The sequence below is a fragment of the Miniopterus natalensis genome, chromosome 9 (assembly GCF_054644295.1).
Source record: "Miniopterus natalensis isolate mMinNat1 chromosome 9, mMinNat1.hap1, whole genome shotgun sequence".
Taxonomy (NCBI): Eukaryota; Metazoa; Chordata; class Mammalia; order Chiroptera; family Miniopteridae; genus Miniopterus; species Miniopterus natalensis.
The window spans coordinates 4300681-4320532 of record NC_142089.1 but is presented as its reverse complement, the minus strand read 5'-3'; the positions used below and the strand labels follow the sequence as shown (position 1 = coordinate 4320532).

Below are 19852 nucleotides of genomic sequence, written 5' to 3'. Positions count from 1 at the left end.
TCTTTACATAAATTATCACATTTCATCCTCATAACACCCCTAGAGAGTTTTATTTTTATCCCTACTTTATAGACAGAGATAAAGGCTAAGAGAGATGAAGTAACTTACCCAGTTACGTAGATACTAAAGGCTAAGAGAGATGAAGTAACTTACCCAGTTACGTAGATACTAAATGGCAGTGTTGGACTATGAGCTTAGGCAGTCTGACTCCAGAACCTGAATTCTTAACCCACGCGATGTTGCCTATCAGTCTCTGTATGTCACACATACGGAGCACAGGTGTGGGTGTACTCATAGCCCCTCAGGAAATGTCTCCCATCGTCGTCATGATGGCAGCGCTGGTGAGGAATAGGCCAGCCTTACATATAAGAGAGAGATCTCTTTTCTAACAGTATCTCTCCTCCCGATTTGCTATTTATTTCTGGGATTCCTCTATCTGTGTATAAGATTGGATTAAGGTAGTGGTGTTCATATTTCTGTGTATCTGAAGGCCTTCATTCCTGTCCCCTCCCCCTTCTTTCAGATCAGCTCTACTTTTATCTATTTCACATAGTTATCAGTATGGTCAAAAAATCAAGGACTAATTTATTTAGTGCCTGTTTGATGCCAGGTGCTATATTTTGTTCTCTTGTCTGTTAACGTGCTGTTAGACATGGCTCCTGCCACCACGTGAATAATACAAGAAAGACATTATGTAGCCATTTAAATGTTGAAAGATTAAGGCGAATGTTATAGGGAAGACGAAACTGAGATGCCAAAGGAACAGAGAGGACCCAGTTGAAGTGGAGAAGGGAGGGCGACACCATAGACAAGGCTGTTCAGGCAGCAAAGAGCTTGGCATTTGGGGGAAATAAAGGTCAGCGAGCCTGGGGCTTCATGAGCAAGGTGGAGAATGGCTTGAGGTGAGGTTGGAAAAGGAGGCAGTGGGCTTAAGCAAGGTCACATTGAGATTTCAGGGAGATTTCCAGAAAGAATTTAGAACTAAGCACAGCCATTGCATTGTGTGAAGGAAGAGAGTGCTATGGGCTTATTTCTTTTTCTTTTAAATTTTTAAAATTAATTTTTTTAATATATAGTATTTTCTTGGAAACATATATAAATTTTTAAAAATATATCTTTATTGATTTCAGAGAGAGGAAAGGAGAGGGAGAGAGAGAGAGAGAGAGAGAGAGAGAGAGAAACATCAATGATGAGAGAGTCACTGATGGGCCACTTCCTGCATGCCCCCGACCGGGGATCAATCCCGCAACCTGAGCATGTGCCCTGACTGGGAATCAAACCCCAATCGCCTGGATCCTAGGTCGACGCTCAACCGCTGAGCCACGCCCAGCCAGGCTTTCTTTTTTTTTTTTTTTAAAGGGATTACCCTGGAATTTTGTAGGCAGAATGGTTTTGTGAGGGCCAGGAGGGGATTTGTCAGTATATTGGAGGGTGGTTTATGGTGGCCTAGGCAAGAAGGAAGGTGGTTTGGATTAGATCAGTGATGGTGGAAATGGTTACACCTAATGTATGTTGGAAAAAAGATTTTGTTGCTTGGAGATCTTGTAACCTTTGGGTAGCGTTATCTCTGTGGGAGATGCCTGTTGGATGTCCTAGGAGGGATGCATGTTAAGTCAGTTTAATCATAAACCTTTTAGCCTCAGTTAGTGTCCCAGGACAGCAGTGAGGCACTGAGGGAATGTGGCACATGTATACCTGTTGTGGAGGTGAGTAAGCAGGAAGTGTCTAGCACATAGAGTGTTGCATAGGGAGGTCTTGGTGCCAGAGTGGAGACTTCTAGACACCTAATTTTCTGAAGCAGGCAGTTCTAAATATTTTCCCAAGACAGAATGAGCTTTCTTTAGCTTTTTAATTTTGTTCAGGGCCATCCTTTTCTGGGTCCCATTTTCTTCACTCTCTCTCTTTCCTTGGGTCCATGTAGAAGACCATGTCTGCCTGCTGGATTGCATTATTGTGGATCTACAAGACATGGACATCTTTGCTGCAGAGAGGCGCCCACGAGAGTATTCTAAGGCCTTAGATGACAGCAGTGGAGATCTGATCTTTCCCTCCTACTTTGTGCGACAGACAGGAGGAAGCCTCCTAACTGAGCCTTGCCGGCTGAAATTGCAGGTGGAAAGGAATTTGGACAAGTGAGTGTTTTATATCTGAATAACTGTCATAAGTAGAATCTTAATACGTTGGAAATCAGTGCTGTTAGGTAAGTCTGAAAGAGAATAGGTATTCACTTATTTCTTCATCTGTGTAACACGTTTATTAAGTCCCTACTGTGTGCTGGACATGAGGGCTGTTGTGATGAAAGAAAAACTTCTGCCCTCATAGAGCTTACATTTTGCTGAGGGAAATAGGAAGGCAGGTAAATGATTCAGTTTAGTGTTTGAGTCGGTGCTCTAAACTATTAGGATTGCAGCAGGTGCCTTGGAAAGAGAGGAAAGGACAGAAATTTAGCATGGATTTTTGGTTGTGGGTGGGGAGGTGGTGATGGCAGGGAAAGTATTTTGGAAGAGGCAACATTTGGATTATATATTCCAAGTACAGTAGATTCTGGGCCTGGTGTTGCTGTTTTCCCATTTAATCAGAAGAACTGTTTAGATGCAGTTTTGCCCATTTCACTCCATTAAGCAATCTGACAGTACTCCATAAACATGAATGAACTGACTCTAATTTACCTTCTAGTTGGCCTCAAAACCACAGGGTGCTTCTTTCTGTAGTTTAGAACATTTTTCAGTTGCCATTAGTTCATACCTGGCTGGGAACGGTCTTGAAAAGGAACCTTCCTAGAGCCCACCTGAGTCCACCAGAAGCTGACTCTCAGGGCCGAGCCTCGTGTGTATTACCAGGTCCTCTGGGGGTGTTGGTGCCTACCTGGCCCTGTGCATGACTGGGAGCTGCTGGTTACTGTGCACGACAACGCGATGGCTCGGTGGCTCGATGGCTCCATGGCTCCATGACTCTCAGCTTGAAGTGTTCATTTTGGAGAAGCAGCAATATTTGCATCTCAGCTCCAGGGAGAGATGAGGAGTGGCCGTCAAGTAATGTAGCACTTTGAATAGCACTTTGAACAGCTGTCTTGTTGCTCATACAGTGCGATTTGAACCCCTCTCTGGCTACTCCCTTTGCAGCCCCTGGACTTGGGCAGGTTCTTTTGTGTCATTTGTTCATGTCTGGGTTAATGACATGCTCCACTGGGGTTTGGCATTTCATTCTTACTTGCTGTTCAAGTGCGTTTGGTTATGGTTGGCATGGGCTATATTTGGTTTTACTGGCTTAGCAGACTTAAGAGGAGCTTCGTTATTTAGAAATTGAACATGTTGTTTTCTTTTCAAGCAGTGCTTCCAAAAAAAAAGTGCTTTGCTTCTCTCCTTATCTAAACGTTTCCCACTTTCATCAGTGTTTATGTGCAGACAATTATACTCTGTTAGCCCAGATAGAAGGTGATAACTGAGCCTAAGGTATCCTGCCTGCTTCCCACTCCCACAAACAGCAACCCAGGGGGCACTTTTCTTGGTTGGTTGCATCACCCGTTTTTTTACTTTATTGCATGTAGGTCCTTCTCTGTAGATGAAGTAATTTTTTATATTCCTCTTCCATGGAAATCCTGAAAATCCTGACCCTCTGTTTTGTACACTAGGTGTGTAGTGTCTGCAGGGCCTAAAGGCCCCCTTTGCCCCCAGGAGGGCAGAGAGAAGGTCTTGTGTGGGGTGGGATGAGACGTATCACCCTTCAGCCTGGGCTTCTCCCCTTGACTCCTGCATCTCAACCGGGATCATCACTAAAGCAGGTTTTACCCTAAGGTCCCATCTGGGCGCAGCGTAAAACACCGATTCCTTCTTTTAGTTACCAGTGCATCTGAAGTGTTAAATGAAGGGCTTGTCATCATTGCTTTATTGCTTTTCCATCTATAATGTTTAAATTATTTCTGAGTCTCATGAGATTTTTTTCCTTGTTAATATATTCCTTAGTTAGCTCATGTTAGATTTGGGGACTTTGTAAATGTGTATTTTGGAAGAAGAGGGCCTTTTTGCAGTTGAAGCATGACACCCAGTTGTACTTGCTTCTCTTAGAGCCACATGACATTTTTGTCACTGGAAGTTAGAAGTTAACTGATTATGTAGGTGGGTACTTTTTAGCTCTTGTATTTGCACGCGCGCGATGTCCATGTTAAGCTAGTGATTCGTTTGTGATAGTGACCTCTTTTCTTTTTTCACAGAGAGATCAGTCACACTGTGCCAGACATATCCATCCATGGCAACCTCTCCTCAGTCCACTGCTCTCTGGATTTGTGCAAATACAAACTGATTCGTGGTTTACTAGAGAACAACCTTGGCGAGCCTGTAGAGGAATTTATGCGGCCTTATGATCTGCAGGACCCAAGAATCCACGTGAGTGAGACCTTAGCTGCTTCCGTAACTCTCCTTTTTCAGCTGAGGTCCCTGTGCATATACTCCTCACATCACCCCGGGAAAGAAGATGGAACAATAAGCAAATTCAATTTCTTGCCATATGCACCCCGATTTTAAACTGGTGTCATTAGCTGTGAACTGAGCAGCATTTCTTTTTCCAGACTGTCCTGAGTGGCGAGGTGTACACCTGCATGTGTTTCCTCATTGACATGGTCAATGTGAGCCTGGAGCTGAAAGATCCAAAAGGAAAGGAGGGAGCTGGGTCCCTGGCGAGGTATGGCTCTAATTACGTCATTTTATAATAGCAGGAATATTACAGTCACATAACTACAAGTGACCCACGTGTTTTGCTTTAGCAGAGAGCAGAGGTTCTGGGGGGTGGGTCACAGCTTAATGTGATCTGCATAGTGCTTTTCAAAAGTGTCAGTTCATCCCCATCTATGTCAAGATAGCGTGGCTGTGCCATAGTAACAGGCACTCTAAAATACCTGTGACTTAGAATAGTGAAGATGTGTGTCTCCTCGTGCTGCATGGGTCTTGGGCTGCTCTTCTTACTGTAGTCACTGCGGCTGGCAGAGCAGACAGATTCTTGACGTGCCAGCGTGAAAAACAAGAGCTCCAGAGGGTCTTGACCAGCAGCTAATGCTCTGGCAAACCCCATGGGGCTAGAACATAGTCCCACACAACACATGCGTGGAAAAGTCAGGATGTAGGCTTCCTGTCTGTCTGTGTAGGGGAGGCCCAGACTGTTTGGTGAGCAGCACTGATGAGTCTCTCACTGGCCAACATTGAACATTTGGGGATTTTCACATAAAAAGTTGGGATTTCAGTTTCTTTTGAAAAATTGGAAGCTTTGGCAATAGTGGCCTATGTTTTCACTTGGAAGCCCTGGGAAACCTTCAGAAAGAGCACATGCCTACCCAGAAATTCACTTATTTTTATCATTTGCTTGGTCACTGTAGACCAGGGATTTGTGATTAGTGGTGTGGAACCTTTAGGAATGCATTGTATTTTCACACTTGATCACCTTTTGCTTAGGTCTCTTGGCAGCCATGTAAGGCTTGTGCAGACATTACTTCTGTTTTCCAGGTAGAGTTTTTGACTAGTGTAAGATTATATGGCTGGGAAAGTGGTTCAGTATTTGAAAACAGGACTTTGGGCTGGTAATTTCCCCACAGAAATGCTCTATCTGCTACTTTGTCTTTCCCTTAAAAATCCAACCTGGTCTGCATCTAACTTAGCTGGCCTTCCATACTGATTGTCTTGTTTGTTGCAATTTTGTTTGATGACTGGCTATGCGGTTAGTTTTTTCCAGTATCTGTACAGATTGTCGTGATGGTACTGACTAACTGTGAGTTGTTCATTGCAGCTTTCTCTGTTATTAAAGAAAGTCAGTCCCAAATGCATTTCCTGTTGGTGGGTGGGTTGCATTATTTCTCTGTAATAAAGGATGTTGTTTGTTCTGCTTGTTCCCTTTAAGCTATAGTGGTCTTATGTAAAAATTCAGCAAACTCTGGAGAGGGAATCCTCCAGGCAGGCTGGGAGTTGACAGATGAAGGACTAAAGGGACCCTCAATATCCCTTGGGGATTATTACATATACAAAGTGGGGCAAAAGTAGGTTTACAGATGTGAGTACGAGAAACACAGTTTATTCTTCCATTATTATTTATTAATTATTGTATTATTTTCCATACGAACAACTGTAAAGCTACTTTTACCCCACCCTACATACAGCCTTCTTTGCCTTAAGATGGGAAATGAGAATGCTAATGAACCATGAATATAATACCTGCGTGGGACTGTTACTCCTCATGAAATTCCTGTGGACAAGATCATCGCTTTGGAAGTGGAAAGTCAGATACAGGGCACAGGGACACTAAGTCCATTTTGTGGAGTCATTAAAATCAATGAAAGATCTCAGAATGAAAGTTACTCTCCTTCATAGAACTTCGGCATATTTATTATTTTGTCTTTATCTTAAAATTACTCAGTTCTGTAAGAGGGAAGAGTTTAACATCCTGTCTGGTTTCTTCCTTATAGGTTTGACTTTAAGAAATGTAAACTGCTCTTCGAGAGCTTTTCCAACCAAACCAAGTCCGTTAACTTGGTTTCCCATTCCATGATGGCGTTTGACACCCGCTATGCTGGGCAGAAGACCGGTTCTGGCATGACCAATGTCTTCAGCTGCATCTTTCAGCCCTCCAAGAACAGCAGCACCACCCAGGGATCCATTCAGATTGAGTTGCATTTCAGGTAGCTCATCCAGATCCCGGCTCTGCTTTTCTCTATTGAGATACTTCCTTTTGTGGCCAAGGCCATGCTGGCTTTACAGCATGAAAGGACCAAGGAATCACTGAAAAGTCAATACATAGTGGCACTTCAGTGCAATGTAATGCGTACTAATTCAGTATCCCTGTAACCCTGCAGCTTCAATTATTGGCCAAAAGGTGTCTCTGTTGTTTAAAAAAATAAATAAAAGGAGTTAAGCTGGATTCTTGAAATCAACCTGCCTGTAAGCTGCAGGCTGTTTTAATATGTAAAGCAGCTTGGGGAAGGAAGAAACTGCTTATTTAAGGAAAAAGAAAGACTTGTCTGTAGAAATAACCAAAGGGAAGCTGGTTGCGACTTGCATTACTGATTATCTGTGCAAGTCCTGCTGACTCATTTCTCCATTAAAAAGAGCTTAAGCCTCCGAACTGATTTATTATTATTATTATTGGTACTATATGGGAGGCAGTTTTGTCTGTGGAAAGTGCAAATGTTTTGGAGTTACAGAGATCTGGGGTCAACACCTCCCTTTACCACTTTCTAGCTGTGTGTCCCTAGGACAAACCTTTTTGAGCTATGTTTCCCTCTTCCATATAGTAGAAAAGAACAAACCGCCTGGCATGCTGCTGAGCACAGATAGAAGCCATTGTTACTCCTGATGTAGCTTGTGTTATGTTATATACTCTGGTGAAATTTTATGACTCAGTGAGCATTGGCTTGAAAACTGAAAAATTAGGTCTGACCTAAAGAAATCTCTCCATGAAATCCAGAAGGAGGCCTTTGGAAGTGATATCAGTTTCATTCTGTCAGTGCATAGTGCCGTCAGATATGTTGTAAATATGGACCCATAAGTGAAAAGGCTGAGTTAAGTGAGAGAAGTAAGTGTAAACTTCTTGAATTTTTTTCCTTTTTAAAAAGAAAAAAATCATCGAGATTATTTTTGTATGTGTATGTTTAAATATGGCTGACATTTCAGTATGTTGTTCAGTGAATCCCTCAGAGTTGAGATGTTTTTTAGGGAGAGGTCGTGGTCTTTCCATGAGCCTTTAGGAAGTCTGGCATAGTAGACGTTTAAACTTTTGTGTGAACTGTTTAAAAGCTCAGTACCAGGGATACTAGCTGGCTGTTATTGAGCCCTGCCATGAGCCAGGCTCTGTACCTACTTTCATTTTAATTTTCACATATCTGCAGAGCAGGTCCCCTCTTCCCTGTTTGACAGCTGCAGAAATAGAAACTTGGAGGGGTTAGTACTCATCTCAGGTCGCACAGCTAGTAAGTGAAATAGCTGGAACTTCAACCCCAGGCCTCTGATGTCAAAGCCCACATCTTTTCTGACAGTCTTGAGGCCACCCCGTCTCTAGTGATTGGGCCGACTATAGTCAGGTGACAGGTAGCTGTGCTTTCAGCTCCTCTGTGTGAAGACGATGTTTATTTGAACAGCAGGCTTGCATATATAGGGTTCATCTACAGAAACAACTTCTTTTGGGGTTTGCTCTATTGTTATTGATCTGGCCTCCTAAACTATCAGCTGGTTTTTCAGCTTATCGTGTTTTTGATATACAAGCTGCCTTGAAATATCGTTCTATTTATATACTCAAGGTATACAATTTCTTGGAGGCACATAATGACGTCTTACCTGGGCTCTCTCGAACAGAAGTGCCATTGTTAGTGAGAGGGTTAACATGTTCTCTTGATTGGAACTTTTGAACGCTTTCTGTGTCTCAAGAAGAATTGCTCTTTTGTTGGGATTTTGTGTGTCAAATATAAATTACTTCACAGTATTTAAAGGCTTGAAATATTTTCCAGAAAAGGGATCAGACGCACTTTGACTTTCTAGTTAGTGCGTAGCTCTAGCGGTCTGTGTTCAAAATGGGGTGGAAAATTTTCACTGAGGGCAACATTTTTTCTCCATTACAAAAGGGTGAAGTGTTTCTGTGAAAAATGCTGTGTCTGTATGGAGGAGACATACATCATTGTGCCCTTTTTCTAGGGGCAGAGTGCCAGGTTTAGGAGAAATGAGAGACCAGGGAAGCCAGCCTTCCAAAGATCTCCGAGTCAGTTTTTCCAGAGTAGGAGCCCCTTAGTGCAGGGAACCAGGTAGATGTAGGAGCCAGAGCCCCAGAGTCACTTTGGGCTGATAGAGCAAAGTTCAACCCAGAAAACCCTAGAGAGGTGTCCCGAGCCCATTTTCCTTCTGTGCTACCTGTCTCTGCCTCCTCTGTCTGATAGGACCAGCCTAGGCCTGAGGTCTCCTTGTCTTTTCACCTCAAATGTAGAATTTGGGGTAGTGAGGACTATAAAATGAGTATTCTCTTTCCCTGACCCCAATTCTACTTTTAGGGTGCTTGGGGTTATGCCAATAGTAAATGTCATCTTATTTGTCCTGCTCAGGCTGAAAGATCTGGCTCTCAGGTCAGTTCCAGCTACAGAACCATCTAGCACTAGTGTGTAAATTTGGTGTTTATAAAGAAGTGATTCTAGATATCGAGGAAAGAGGCCTTGTCCATCTTCTTGAAATAGTCATCAAGCAGCTGTTCTGTGCCTGGGGCGTTATCTCTTACTGTGCTAATAGTTCTTTTGTAAGTGAGAAAGCAGGCTCAGAAAAGGTGGGCAATTACCAAGACTGCACAGCTTGGTCAATGATGGGATTTAAGCCTGTTCTCCTTTCACTGGTTCATGATGCTCAGCCTCAGCACTGTTAACATTTTTAGGTAGGATAATTTCTTGTTGTGGGCGCTGTCTGTGCATCATGGGATGTTCAGCAGCATCCCTGGCCTCTACCCACGAGGTGCCAATAGCAATCCCCTGAGTTATGTCAACCACACCTACCTCCAGACCTTGCCACATGTCTTCTGGGGGACAAAGTCACTCTTGTTGAGAACCATTGGACCACACTATACTGCTTTCTTACAGCATATTACTTCATGCTTTAAAAGATTAACTTTTAAAAACCCACAATGAATGTTTGTTGTACTGATGTTTAGAGTTTACTGATGCTCACAGCTGTCATTGTAGAAAATGCTGGAACACCATCTTGCCCACACTGAGTACTACACTTGTAGGCTAAAGAAATGTCATGTTTCTCCTTTCCTGTTTGATTTTTTTGGTCTTCTTTCTTGTAGGTCTACTAAGGACTCGTCCTGTTTTACGGTAGTTCTCAATAATCTCCGTGTGTTTCTCATATTTGACTGGTTGCTGTTAGTCCATGATTTTCTCCACACTCCCAGTGATATTAAGAAACCAACTAATGTTACCCCTTCTCGCCACCGGAACTCTAGCAGCGAATCTGCTGCAGTTCCCAAAACTGTGAAGAGTGGAGTAGTTACGAGGCTGTCTTCCCTTCCCATGTCCACTGAAAGGCACTTGGAGGTCAAGGTCAATGTAACAGGTGAGTGTTTGCAGGTGAGTCATTGATCTTGGTTTGAATGTTAGGCTCAGTGTGTGTGTTGCAGGATAACTTTCTGTTGCCTTTCATTTTTTGACCTGAGCACTTCTGTACTTAAATCTTTCATAGATCAACAAGCATCGAAGTCCTGACCTCTGTGTTTAGGTGTGAGCTCCCTGGCCCACAGTGGAGATTGCAGGGTCTCTTGTCCCTCTCCTCTGCCCAACTAATGCACATTCCCAGCTCTACTACCACCTGGGCAGTGGTCTTTTTTCCCCCCTAGTGTTAAATCTGGCTTTAATTTTCTATTCGATGTTTAGGGCCCCAACAGATGTGCCTCACTAGTTTGGGCAAATTTGGTATGTGAAAATCTCATTTTAGAAGGTAAATAAGTGAGAGGATTGTTTTTTCTTTACAAAAAGAAAATTTTCCTTTATAGATTTATTACTGTTTTTGTTCACTAGTGAACTATTCTAGTACATCTGTGTGTGTTTGTGTGTTTATTGTTGTTTGTGATATTTTCTGTATGAACTACTCAATGGATTGGAAACAGCTAGCATTTTAAATGGATTTAGTTTTTAAAGATCAATCTATACATGGTTTTTGATGAAAACACATAGTATATAAAGTGAAGTAAATTTGCCATGTACAAATGAGTAGGAAACTGCAGGTACTAATTTCAAAAGTCTCTATGTTGGATCAGCCTTCGTTCTTTGAAAACAACTTGAACAACTGCATAGATGACATGGTGTCTGATGCTGCCTGGCCAGCATTCGTATCTCAGTCTACTTCCTAGGGTTTTAAAGCAGGTCATCAGTTGGAGGAGGCATGATTCCCTGAGCTTCCGAATATCTGTAGTCTTCCCAGGAGACTTAGATTAAAAATACATTCAATAGAGAGAAACTGCATCCAGTCTCTGCCTGTGCAGGGCTCTATTGGCTCAGCAGTGCCTGGCCAGAGACAGGATTTGTTTAGGAGACGGTGGAGGAGAGTGTTGACACCCTGGGGAACAAATCTTACTGGTTAATGTCCCCCCTGGTGGACATGCTGGCTGCCTAGATTTTGACAGCCTTGTACTTTTCAGCTTCCCTTGGGCTTGGTTAATGGTGCTGTCCTTTCTAGGTACAGAGTTTGTGGTCGTGGAAGACGTGTCCTGTTTCGACACCAACGCCATCATTCTCAAAGGCACCACGGTGCTCACCTATAAGCCCCGATTTGTGGATCGCCCCTTTTCAGGAAGTTTGTTTGGCATCGAGGTAAGAAATCTGTGTATTGATCTAAAGACTACATGTTTGCCCAGCTGGGCGTGGCTCAGCGGTTGAACATTGACCTAGGATCCTGGAGATCGGGGTTCGATTCCCAGTCAGGGCACATGCCAGGGTTGCGGGCTGCGGCCGATCAATGACTCTCTCATCATTGGTGTTTCTATCTCTGTCTCTCCCTCTCCCTTCCTCTTTCTGAAATCAATAAAGATATATTTAAAAAAAAAAAAAAAAAGACTACATGTTTGGCTCAGGAGAAAAGCAGCTGGAAGAGAATTTTACCTCCTAACCTTTCATTAGGGGAAATAATTAGTGGAACTGGAGGATCTTTGCCCTCTTCTCATTTTCTTCTCAAATCTACCAGCTTATTCTGCTGTGTGAATTGAGTCCTCCAACATCAGGCCGTAAATGTGCGGAAGGACTTTCCCTCTTTCTCCTACACACCCCCTCCCTCAAGAAGTTCAAGGAGACTCTCTCAGTCCCCATGACCCTGCCAGGCTCCCTCCTGTGTCCTCTGGTTCTGCAGGTCTAGTCCTAGCATATCTGTGAAGGTGGGAAAGTGGTCCTCATTTCCCCTGACTCCCCCTTCCCTACAGTGACTGCTCGTTTCTGTGAAGACCGAGGGCTTGGTGGTCATGGAAACTTGGTTATAAAAGGTGTTCAGGATTTCATGTCTCACCTTTCAGGAATATCTGATCTATAAAGGGACAACTCTGGAGAGTCATGCATGACCTGAAGGTGTGAGCCGTGTTGCTTCAGGCCCTGATTAATCTGAAGGAGATAAAGTGCACTGCAGTGGCCCCTGTAGCTGGAAGCTCTGCTGCACAGTAGAAACCAGAGCAGTCTGGCTCCTAAGCCAGGGCTGTGGAGAGAGATGGGGAAATAAGGCAGATCGCTCCCTCCGTCCAGTGCTCCTCGCCCCCCTCAGCTCACATTCCTTTTGCCCCAGTGCTGCAGTGCTGGGCCAGGGCTACTCACCTCTGCCTTTCCTTTTACGACGGAACTTTTTGTGCCCTGTTCTTTCCAGGGATGTCATTCAGAAGTTGAATGAGCAAAACCTATTTTCACGGTCAACCTCATATGGTACTTTTCCTTCTGGTCAGAGCCAGCTGATTAAAACCTGTAGGGATTTTACTTCTTGACCACTTGTTTCTCTTGTGTAAAGAAACCTCAGTTTGAGAGGAAGGATTTACGTGCTGGTGTGATGTGAGCTGATCATGAAATTGCAATTCATCTGCTCTCCAAGCCACCACAATACCAGCTTTGAATGGAAACGCTTGGTGATTGATTAATGGACTGTTAGGTACAATTGGGTTTTGTGTAGCAGAAGCCCCTGAAGAAGAAAGGAAAATGAAACTCTTCTGCTCCAGAGTCTTAGGAGAACTACGTGGCCAAACATTTGAGATTCCTGGAAACGCCTTTCAGTCTTGTTCCTTAGGCAGCACAGTTGAATCTGAATCATAGGACCTCCTTGGTGCATCATTGAGGGCAAACTTATAAAGAAATCAAAAGGAGTCAATTTTAAGTATGGCAGAGGACCTTGGTGTCAGACGTGTTTTTCAGGAGCACTAGAAAATGCCCAAAAAAGGGCCGGGGAAGGATCAGCGGAGGCCAATGTGAATGCTTTCTTCTCCTTGGATGTACAAAATAATTTGGTCTTAGAATAGGAGTTATTCTTAGAATAGTTCGTCTTAGAATAGGTTGTTATTTTTAACTATGAAAGTAATAGCTATAGCACATAAAATTGGGGGAAGGGGGAAAAACCACCTATCCCTCCATAAATAATTTCTGTTGACACTTTGATATGTTTCTTTCCTTAAAGTCATGGTGTCATAATTTATTGGGCTGCTTTTCCACATAACCTATGTTGTGACTATCTTCTTGTATTTCATGTGGCCTTTTTTAACTGTCACTTTAAATGGCTGCATAATATTCCATTGAGTAGATGTGCATCTTGAGTGATAAAACCTTGTTTGCTCTTAATTGTTTTCATTAACTATTAAATAATGGTTCAGTGAATTTTTCTATATTTTGCATTATTTCCTGAGGCTAGTTTCTAGAAAGAAGTAGAATTGTTGGCTCAAAGGGTGTGAGCATTTTAAGCCTTTTGTTATGTGTTGCTAAACCCCCTTTTGTTATGTGTTGCTAAACCGCACCACTATACATGCTCTGGGCAGTGCAGGAAGTACCAGACTCCCTCTTCCCAGCATCTCGGCGGTTGTTGTGGGTATGGAGATAGTATAGAGCTGACTGCTTCTGAGATAGTCTCTTTTTCTGCTGATGGTGAGGCTCTTTCTAAATCAGACATTAATTCTACCATATTGCATTTCATTCTCTAGGTGTTTTCGTGCCGACTGGGGAATGAGCATGATACGGCCCTTTCAATTGTCGATCCAGTACAAATTCAAGTGGAGCTGGTGGGGAATTCTTCTTACCAGAACAGTTCAGGATTGATGGATGCGTTCAACAGCACAGATTTCCCACCGATCCTGGAGGTAAAGATGAATACCTGCATGACACATTGGTGCACTCTCAGGCACTTCCTGAGCTTGGACTACTGTGCACTCTGCTGGGCCCAACAGCGTTTCAGATCCTTCAGCAAATATAAAATAAAAGTGACATGGTCTCTGTTCTTGCTGTCTTATGGCGGATAAGAGACCTTTCAGTTGTCTGGTATAATCTTGAAGTTCTGTATTCTATAAAAGTTTACAGAAGGCAGAACTCAGCGCAGGTAGGACTGTGCATTGTGGGCGGAACTCCAGGTCAGGTGTGGGTGTGTCTGAGCGGAGGGGTGGGGTAGGTAGGCAGAGAAGGAGAGCATTTGTGTCAGGAAGCCTTGAAGTCGGGTGGAAATGTCCCAGAAGTGTGAGACAGAGCAAGGGCTCTCAAGAATAAGGAGGTGTGGGGAGCTGGGGGTGTATGGTGAAGAACAGGAGGGTAGGCTGGACGAGGGAGGCTCAAGAACCTGGTGTTTCATTTCTTTGGTGGAGGGGGAATGATTAATTACTCCATGTGAACCAAAGGAGCCTGAAAGAGAGAGAAAAGCAATTCTGATTTTCAGCCTTTATAAAAATTAAAAATAAGTAAGTAAATAAAGCACCATACACAGACATTCAGTCATCCCAGTTTAAAGTGGACTGGAGTTGGTGTCTCTGCAACTTTTTACCTGTGGTAGCTATGTTGCCAATCTCTGAGGAAGACCAGATTTTAGGAAACAGTGTGGAACTCGAATCATGTAAGGTTCTGTTTGAATAAAGAAGAGTTAATTTTGTTAGTTGGTTATTTTGTTTCAGAGATTTTAAAAACATGAAGCATAATGGCTTAACAAAATGTTATGGATAGGTGTTCTTATCTCCCTTACAGCCATTCTGTGGTCCTCTGCTTTAATGATTAATATACTTGTAGGAAAGTCATCCTACTGAATTATTAATTCTAGTAATTTTCCTTGCTTAGTATGTTTTATTTGGGACAGTTTTATGAACATTTGACCTCATAGCTGAGACACCTTACCTCATGGCTATTTGTACTTAATATCACGATCTTTACGGTCTTCAAAATGAGAAGTTGAGCCTGGCTGGGCGTGGCTCAGTGGTTGAACATCGACCTAGGATCCAGGAGCTTGAGGTTCGACTCCCGGTTGGGGCCCATGCCCGGGTTGTGGGCTCGATCCCCAGTGGGGGGCGTGCAGGGGGTGGCTGATCAATGACTCTCTCATCGTTGATGTTTATATCTCTCTCTCGCTCCCTTCCTCTCTCTGAAATCAGTAAAGACATATTTAAAAAAAAAAAAAATTGTTGAGTGTAGTACCTTGTTGGACTTCTGAATCTTGAGTTAGGAACTGTACCTATAAGAGGTCTAGATGCAAAACCAAATGCAACTTTAAAAGCGGCCACCTTTTCAATTTTGGTAGATTCAGTTACAGGCCCTGGACATCAGACTCTCCTACAATGATGTCCAGCTCTTTCTTGCCATCGCAAAATCCATCCCAGAGCAAGCTAATGCTGCAGTGCCCGACACAGTGGCCTTGGAGGCCAGCTCTGTTAGCAGTTGCCTTTCCAGTGCATCGCGAGTTGGAGAAGAAATCAGAGAAGGGACCAGACATACCTTAGATCCTGTCTTGGGTACGTGGTTAACTATAAAACCTACTTCATCTTCCTAATAATTGACCTTCTTTTTAACTCTTACTTTTGCACAGTTTAATAGTTCAGAGTATAATTGTATGTCATTAAGTATAATTTTGAGCCTAAATATGCCTCTCTAATTTTTAAAATTTTAACAGCCCAAACCAACTGTTCTAGCCTATGCTTTATTTCTTTTTATGATTTCTTCTATAGTTATATGGGTAATGCTAAGATTTAGTTTTAAACTTTGAATTTTCCTCCAAAGTTATGTAAATAATACTAAGTTTCAGTTTTAAGCTTTTAAAAACACAGCCAATATACAGAAAAAGGCTCCTAACATTTTCAGGGTACACTTGATAAAAGACTTCAACTGAGAGCCCATTTTTGCCTGGAGAAATGAAATGTTTTAGTCACCAGTTTCTGAATTTTTTTCTTAAATTAGTCTGTATTAATTGACAGTTATTAATAAAAATCATATGCCCTTTTTTCTAGAATTGCAGCTGGCTAGACTGCAAGAGCTGGGATTCAGCATGGACGATTGTCGCAAGGCTCTTTTTGTGTGTCAAGGTAATTGAATGTGTCTCCATATTTTGTTTTTATCTTGATACTCTGCTTCTTTCCACTTCCTCCCCTAGTCCCACAGAGTGACTCGAGAGGGCTGGAGGGCATCTTGGAGACCCTCTCTGGTCTTCCGTGGGCCAGACAATGAGCAGCAATATTCAATGGTGGATCAGAATGTGGGCTCTGGCACTGACTGCCTGGTTCAGATCGTTACTCAGCCACTTACTGGCTACTTATTAGTGACTTGGGCAAGTTACTTAATCTCTTTGTACCAGTGATACTTTATCAATAAAATGAGATAAGAGGACTTCCTGTGGAGGTTTGATATAAATAGGTTGGTCTATGGGAAACACTTAGAAAACTGCCTGACACACAGTAAGTGCTTTGCAGATGTTAGGCATTGTTACCGTGCTGGTGGCAATGGTGGTGATACTGACAGTTGTGGCCATTTATTGAGCCCCTGTATGCTCAACCCCATGTTTTCCTGTTGAATCTGCAAACCCCTTGGAGGTAGGCATTATCTCCACTTCCGATGGAAAAACTGGCTAAGGAAACTTGTCCGAGGTCATCTGTTAGTGAGGGGCTGAGTTGGGTTTAAAGGCAGGTCTGCCTGTGTTCTTTCCACGCATCACACTACCTCCCCACCTCTGTCCGTGTCTCTTTCTCTTAAAAAGAGAAATACAATAAAGCTGTATTTTATCCCATTCTTTATACTTGTGTGTATGCTCTCTCTTTCCATTTCTCTATGTGTAGTCCCTTCTGAAGGAATTTGTGATTGATTGAGAAGATTGAGTATGTACAAAATAAGACCTTTAAGAACAGTGACAAGGCAGCAGATCAGTGTATGAAAGACTGTGTAGTGAAGGTTAAGCACTTAAGTCCAGGCAGCACCCATTTGGGTTCTGTTTTCTCTTCTCTTCTTCAACAGATGTCATAGTGGAGGAGAGGTGGCTTTCTGGAGGCATTTTGAGCCAGACCATGAAAGATGTAGTAAATTGAGTAGAAGGCAACAGAGGGCCTTGTTATTTGCCTAAAAGCAGAGTTCCTATTACTGTGCTATTTCTTCTTTTTTATGTCTAAGAATACATCTGGATCAAGGTTCTCTTGAGTTTTCCAGTAGGTCCCTAGACCCTTTCTCTGTTCCTCTGTGAGTTGCTTGAGTAGCTGTGGGAACTGGTTGAACTGATCACCTTTTAATTTCTTTGAAGGCCAATTGAAAAAGGCAGCAAGTTGGTTGTTTAAGAATGCCGAACCTCTGAAGTCTCTTTCCCTGGCCTCTAACAGCCGGGAGAGCCAGGGGACGCTGCCAGCTCAGTTGATCTCGGGCGTGGAGATTAAAGCAGAGAGCATGTGCATCTGTTTCATCGATGACTGCATGGATCGTGACGTGCCTCTTGCCGAGCTCACCTTTTCCCGTGAGTGTTCTCCCGATTTCTGGACTCCTCTTGGAGACTTCCAGTGATTCGGGGCCTTTTTGTGTTTTCGTGCCCTCCTCTGCTTAGTAGTATGGATGAATATTTAGACAGTGGTTTTACATATGTTCTTCGTTATTTGTATTTTACAGAAATGTCATTTATTTGCCATATGTGGCCTTCAGCCTATAGCTGGGGAATAATTGAAATTGTCATTGACAAAATTTCTGTTATATTAACAGCTCTAGCTAAATAGTTCCTGATCTCTCTATTTTGTTTATGTTTTTATGTCTGATATTGTAGTGTTATTAAAGGCACTTAAAATACAAGGTCAGAAAAGAATGCTCCTGCTCTATATATCTTTTGACAATAAAAAACACAGTGTTATTAAAATGGTCACCTCAGAGTCCCCTCCGTAGGGCCGGGAGAAGGGTGCGGCCTGCGAGCCGCCTGAGTGGGGACTAGGGCCGGGGTGTGTTAGCCTGTCGCGCACTGTACGCCGAGTTGGTTGAGGCTGCTGAGGAGAGTAAAGGAACATCTCCCTGCGGTGTTTACTTTTAATTTCCCGTTGTTTTGATCTTGCCAGCCTCTAGGCCCTTCAAAGAAAGTTGGTTCTGGGGATTTAGTTTGACCTTTTCCACACTGTGGAGGTTTTCCTTTTCCTATGCTCTGGGCACTCTGAGGGCACATGATTAAAACTAGCAACTGGGACTTGGACTATTTCCATGAGTATCTGTTCTGCAGAGCACCATTATTTCTTGTTTTTCTATGGTAATCTGAAATATCTGAGCTGATACTTATTAGGACATGACTACTCTCATCACTGTACCTTCTTTTCAGAGTCTCAGGTAGAAATATGTTCTTTATGTTCCCACAGGCTTCAGATACACCTGGGGGCTGGGGCTGGGGCTGGGGCTGAGAGAGACAAAGGAGGCATTTGTCTCAGCCACAACATTTAAAGGGTGCCTAAAACTCAGTAATTAAGAGAAATAATATTTTAATGCAATATTTTAAAAATCAAAAATCATGCAAAGAAATCTGTGAAAACAAAGAATCACATTGTCGCATGCTCTCATGTGAGAACACCAGTATGAGCTGTAACTAGCATACATCTCTTCAGTGGGCTTTGTCTGCAGTAGAAAGTTTTGGTCACCTCAGCCCCAGCTCTGCAGTAAGCTTGGCTCTCATTGCAGGTCTGAATTTTCTTCAGCATCTGAGAACTAGCCCTGAAGGCTACGCCCACTTCACCCTTTCTGGAGATTATTACAACCGGGCTCTGTCAGGTCAGTTTAAGCATATATTATTGTGGGATTTAAAAAATATTTGCCTGGGCCTGTTTCTACATAAATTTTACATGAGGGAAAGGGGGTGGGCCGGGGCAGGGAAAGATGAAAAACAAGTGGCTGCATAAGCACAAATGATAGAGGTTTTTCCCTTTGCTGATTCAACTGAATTATTTAAAAAGCCGTTTTGATAGTTAATTCTTTTTGATCTTGAAATTTAGCTTATTCTAGAACATGAAATTGCTCAGTCCTGCAGGATCATCTGCTGGCCCTGAGAGTAGCTAAATTTCAAGGGAGGTTTACGGCCATGACCATTTTCAATTTCAAGCCCCTCACTCCCCACGGCCCTGCTCGTTTACTGGAGGACTGAGTTGGTGATTGTGTCCAGTCTGCCTTCCCTCCTCCCTGAAGTAACACAGCCTGTCAGAGCAGGCTCTTCTTCCAGCCACACAAAACCTGCATGTCCTGCAAGGCCTTTCCAGGTTTCTTTCCTTCCACTGGGGAGACCAAGGCAGGGCCGGTACAGACCGACCCGACCCCCAGCACCATCCTGCTCCAGGGCTGGGCGGTGTGGGCCCTGAGGTTCTTCACCCTCGGAGAGTTTTTAGTATCTGTGGACGAAGTGCACAGAGTGGTGCTGTGCATTCGAAGCCTGGACGTGGGGTTGCTCCCTTCGCTGTCAGTGGGAAATTAGGCCTCAGTTTGTGCTGCTGCTGATTGTTCTAGAGCACGTCTCATTTAATTCTCTGTAGTTAACGTTTTCCTTTCTGTTACAGATTCACTCAGAGGTACCAGTCTCATTTCCTAATTGTTCAAAATGTGTAACCTAATAATAGCCCAAGTCTTGCTACTTGAGAGAAACTCTAACAGGGCATATGGTAGCTATTTTTCTGATAATCATTTATTTTCTCAGAGCAGATATTGCTTATTTTTAAAGTTGTATGAACACAGGTCACTAAGTGCTAATGAATGGATTTGTATTAGCAAATCAGCTCATCTGTGGCTGATTGAGTATATTTAGAAAACTTAAAAATTAACTGGCCTTGAAAAGTATCACAGTGAGGTACCATTTTCCTCACCCAACAGACTTGCAAAAATTAAATGTGACACTACTAAGTATTGGTGATGTTATAGGATCCATAGAATTCTTATTTC

General features: G+C 43.0%; 1 protein-coding gene across 2 annotated transcripts in view; it reads left to right on the top strand.

Annotated features, from left to right (window-relative positions):
• The window catches only part of VPS13D (vacuolar protein sorting 13 homolog D), a 208616-nt gene that overhangs the window by 52364 nt on the left and 136400 nt on the right, over positions 1–19852 (top strand). For both annotated transcript variants that reach the window (XM_016205659.2, XM_016205658.2), the window contains exons 26-36: positions 1922–2132; positions 4211–4382; positions 4565–4677; positions 6446–6658; positions 9796–10061; positions 11181–11314; positions 13660–13815; positions 15231–15441; positions 15934–16008; positions 17211–17417; positions 18608–18697. In XM_016205659.2, coding sequence (XP_016061145.2) covers positions 1922–2132; positions 4211–4382; positions 4565–4677; positions 6446–6658; positions 9796–10061; positions 11181–11314; positions 13660–13815; positions 15231–15441; positions 15934–16008; positions 17211–17417; positions 18608–18697 — 1848 coding nt within the window. The remainder of the gene's footprint in view (positions 1–1921; positions 2133–4210; positions 4383–4564; positions 4678–6445; positions 6659–9795; positions 10062–11180; positions 11315–13659; positions 13816–15230; positions 15442–15933; positions 16009–17210; positions 17418–18607; positions 18698–19852) is intronic.